The 3756-nt window shown below is 60.1% G+C and overlaps 1 protein-coding gene across 1 annotated transcript; it reads right to left on the bottom strand.

The window, feature by feature from the left end:
* Nucleotides 1-603: 603 nt before the first annotated feature.
* GIPC1 (GIPC PDZ domain containing family member 1) lies at nucleotides 604-3315 on the bottom strand. Its single transcript, XM_007954354.1, has 6 exons — nucleotides 3034-3315; nucleotides 2332-2517; nucleotides 2052-2232; nucleotides 1215-1333; nucleotides 872-953; nucleotides 604-755 (listed from the first exon to the last, which is right to left on the bottom strand). The coding sequence occupies exons 1-6, from the start codon at nucleotides 3313-3315 to the stop codon at nucleotides 604-606; spliced, it is 1002 nt and encodes a 333-aa protein (XP_007952545.1).
* Between the last annotated feature and the right edge of the window lie 441 nt (nucleotides 3316-3756).

Genomic DNA, 3756 nt, shown 5'->3' with positions numbered 1-3756 from the left:
CACACAGGTCCAACAGCAGATAGATCCTTTATGTTCAGACAGCAAATTCAGATACAAAAGCCCACTGCCTGATCCCTAGCCTGGAAGGTCCGGGCTGGGCGGGGGAGGTTGGGGTTCACAGCAGACTTCTTCAGATTCGGAGGTAACAGACTTCAGGGCAAGGGGATCCTCTGAGGCAGGGGGAGACGGCAAAAAGGAGGGTATTATTGCATCTGCTGAGGGGGGCTGCCCCCCTTCTACATTCCCTGCGTCAGGAAACTAAGGAGGTCGCAAACCCCAAACAGAACCCAAGGCCCCAGGGAGAGAGAGGGACCAGTTTGGCAGCTGATGTGGAAAGTGTTGAGGGCGGGGATGGCCTCCCAATTTGGCAGGTCCCTCCCTGCGGCGCCTAACCCGGCTGAGGTAGGTGGGGAGCAGGGCAGGGGGCCCGGGGACACCAGCCAGGCTGGGGAACGAGAAGGGAGTGGTACCGATTGGAGTGGGGCAAGGGCCCGGCCCCATCTCTGTTCCACACTGCCCTTGGGCTGGGGTCCAGGACATGGTGGCCCCTCTGGGGGTCCCCACGAGGCCAGGCCCAGGTCATTGAAAGGTCCAGTGGGTGGCCTAGTAGCGGCCAACCTTGGCGTCCCCGATGGCACCCCAGACGTCAAAGACGAACTCGTCAGGGAAGGCGAAGTCCCCGAGCTGCTCATCCAGGGCCTCTGCTAGCTCGTCTGGGTTCCTTTTGTCCTTCCCCAACTCCACCATAGTGGCCGCTGGAGGAGAGCAGAATGGAGAGGCAGATGGCTGAGAGTCAGAGAGCCGCCCCTGGGGACCTAGAAGCCCCTTCCCCCAGCCTCCTGCCAACCCCCAGCCCTAGGTGCCCACTCACCCAGCTCCGTGTCCCTGATGCCCATGTAACTCTCCAGCAGGTCATCGACCTTCTCGATCGCCTTCTCCTCGAAGGCTGAAGGCTGGGGGAACAGCGATGACAGTAGTATGAATGGAACAGTAATCGATTCAGTGAGTGTCAGGCCATCTTTTAACCACTTTTTTGTTAACCTGTAGTTAATCCTCACAACAGCCTTTAGTGGACAGTAGTTATATTATCTGCGTTTTACAGACGGAAAAACTGAGCCTCCCATGCTCAAGGTCTCAGAGCAGGAGGTGGCAGAGGTAGGATTTGAATGCGCACAGGGGTAGGGGAGGATGGGGTGTGTGGCTGGAACACTCACCAGATCCTCCACAGTGGCAGGGCCCCGGGATCGGAGCCGCAGGGTCCCTCGGCCGGTACCTAGCTGGGAGCTGGAGCCAGAGCCAGGGTGGCCACCTCCCGAACGCTGGCTGATCATGTCTGTAGGAGGCATTGAGGGGTGAGGGCTGGGAAAGCCCCCTCTCAGCATACTCTGGGCAGGATCCCTGACATCTCCCTTCTCCGAGCTTCTGCAGGCTCTCCTACACTCCCAGGGGTGGGGGCTGAGGTGACCCCAGGAAAGCAGGACTCCTGACTCAGGCTTGGCGTGGGTATAGGAAGGGTAGCCAGAGGCTGGGGAGAGAAAAGGCTGGAAGGGTGACTGGAGGGGGTCCCTTTTGCTCCCAGGGCCTGAGAGAGAAACACGGTGGGGTCTGGGTACCCAGCTGCCCCCTCTGAAGCCAAAGGGCATATAGCTGCTGGGCTACCAGCCCTACCTGTCAGGGAAAGGCTTTAGTGTCCTCCACCCCCACCCCAGGGGCCTCAGGCCCATTCCTGAGAGTTAGTGAAGCCCATCGCTGAAGTGGGGTGGGGGTAGGGGGAAGCTGGCATGGTGCAGCCAAGCCTGGCTCCTTTGGGGTGGGGGGCTGGCCAGGGCTAGGGGCGCTTGGCTGGGCTAATGGCTCCTGGAAGCTGGGTGTGGGGACAGCTTCCTCCTTGCCCCTACCTTCCCCCCAGACTAGGCAGAAAGCCAGCACCCCCTCTCAGGGGCAGGGTGGGGTTGCTCCCATTTCCTCTGCCGCCCACTGGCCTTGGGTGCCACCTACTGGCAGCTCCTAGCACTGCAGCCTGGACCCACAGGAGCAAGAGATGCCCTCACCGAAGGCCTTGCGGGGCTCCGTGAGCTTCAGCGTGAAGGTACGGCCTCTGGGCAGCTCCTTGAGCAGCCGGGCCACCTCGTAGTGCCGGCAACCCAGCAGGCTCTGCCCGTTGATGGCTTCGATCATGTCACCCACACTGATGAGCTGGATGTGGTCAATCACGCTGCCCTCCTTGATGCGCTGGTGGGAGGGGAGCTGTCAGCCCCAGGGCCTCCGCGAGCGTCTCAGGACTCCACCTGCCCTCACCCAGGACTGGGGCACCCCACCCATCCAAGGCACCTTGATGAAGGCGTAGCCGGCTCCGTTGTCCGTGATGGTGAGCCCCAATGCCTCCTCTGACTTAAACACCTCCACCTCCTTGCGCTGCCCCTTGATGTGGGCAAAGATGAAGTCCTCCAGCCCGATCTGCCCCCCCAGGAGCTTGTCCATGTCCACTTTGTGGGTATTGAGGGTGCAGAACATCACCTGCAAAGGTAGGGCACATTTATCCCTTACCTCCCTTCCTAATGGGGCAAGGAGGAGAGTGGGGGAAGGGTTGGGGCAGGGGGTCTCTCTCCCAGTGACTGACCACCTGGAGCCAGGGCAGGCCCCACTAGATGTCAGTTCTGCTGGGACCAGGATTTCTGTCCTCTATGGATTCCAGGGCATAGGACAGAGCCTGACACACAGCAGGTACTCAGTAAATGCTTGGTCTACTTCTTGCTCAATCCCACAGTCCCCTCCTCCTCTCTCTCCCTTCAGCCCCCACAATCCTCTGGAGTCCAGGCTTCCCAGGGCCTGACAGGAACTCAGCTTCTAGCCCTGACCTCCAGTTCCCCACAATCCCCTGGGGTCCAGGCCTCAGCATCTGAAGTACAAAGCCTAGCACCTAAGCCCCAGCTCAGGAGCAGGATGCAGGCTCAGGTCCCCAGCCCACTGTCAGGTGCTCTGTGGTCCTGCCCAGGGTCCCAGGGTCCTGGTGCCCAGCTCCCTAGTGAGTACCTCGGCAGCTGGAAGTTGGAACGCCTCTGCGATCTTGCCATACAGCTCTTTGACGTTGGTGAAGCCCTCGATGCGGCCAGTGGGACTGCCGTGGGCCAGCTGGGTGTGGAAGATGAGGCGAGGCCGCAGGGCAGGGGGAGGAGGGGGCAGACCCATCTGAGGTGCCCCCGCCCCACCCAGGGGCCCTGGCTCCCCGACGCCCAGCCCTCCGCGGCCTGGCTCAGCCTCCTCATTCTCCACCAGTGGCGGTGCCTTTTTCCGCCGCCCTAGTCCCAGTGGCATGAGCAGCGAGGAGAGGGGGCGCGTCCGGATCTGCAGAGCAGGAAGGTGGGCTCAGGTTCTGGTGGCGGCCTCAGGCCACCCCTCCCCTGCTCCAATGAAGTGTTTAGAGAAGAGACTGATTGGCCTCAGTTCAAGTCGCCATACAGACATAAGGAGAGCAACTAATATTTATTATAGCCCTATACTAACTGCCCCATGACCTTACTCGATCCTTACACACCATACTGTTATACAGGAACCATATTATACCTGTGGTTATGGCCATTTAACAGATGAGGAAATGGAGGCTCAAAGATGCTAATTCTTTCATCTTACCACCTGCTGTCATCACGAGTACTGGGCACCTAAATTTCTGCCTCCGTCCTCCCTTTCTAAGCAGATGTGCGGATGGCCCTTGCTGACCCCCGTGACTGGGTGTGTGATTAGTTCAGGCCAATGGGC

Source organism: Orycteropus afer, unplaced genomic scaffold (assembly GCF_000298275.1).
Source record: "Orycteropus afer afer isolate SDZICR_OR568_19922 unplaced genomic scaffold, OryAfe1.0 scaffold00460, whole genome shotgun sequence".
NCBI lineage: Eukaryota > Metazoa > Chordata > Mammalia > Tubulidentata > Orycteropodidae > Orycteropus > Orycteropus afer.
The sequence above is the reverse complement of the archived record's forward strand: the minus strand, read 5'-3'. Positions and strand labels throughout refer to the sequence as shown.

Bases quoted from the DNA above. Each gene is read 5' to 3' on its own strand.
- GIPC1 (XM_007954354.1), bottom strand. From the start codon at position 3,315: ATGCCACTGGGACTAGGGCGGCGGAAAAAGGCACCGCCACTGGTGGAG. The intron at 1,334-2,051 runs GTGAGGGCATCT...TGCCTCCTACAG, and splicing joins GGAGCCCCGCAAGGCCTTCG to ACATGATCAGCCAGCGTTCG. The intron at 756-871 runs GTGAGTGGGCAC...GCTCTCCTCCAG, and splicing joins CATCAGGGACACGGAGCTGG to CGGCCACTATGGTGGAGTTG.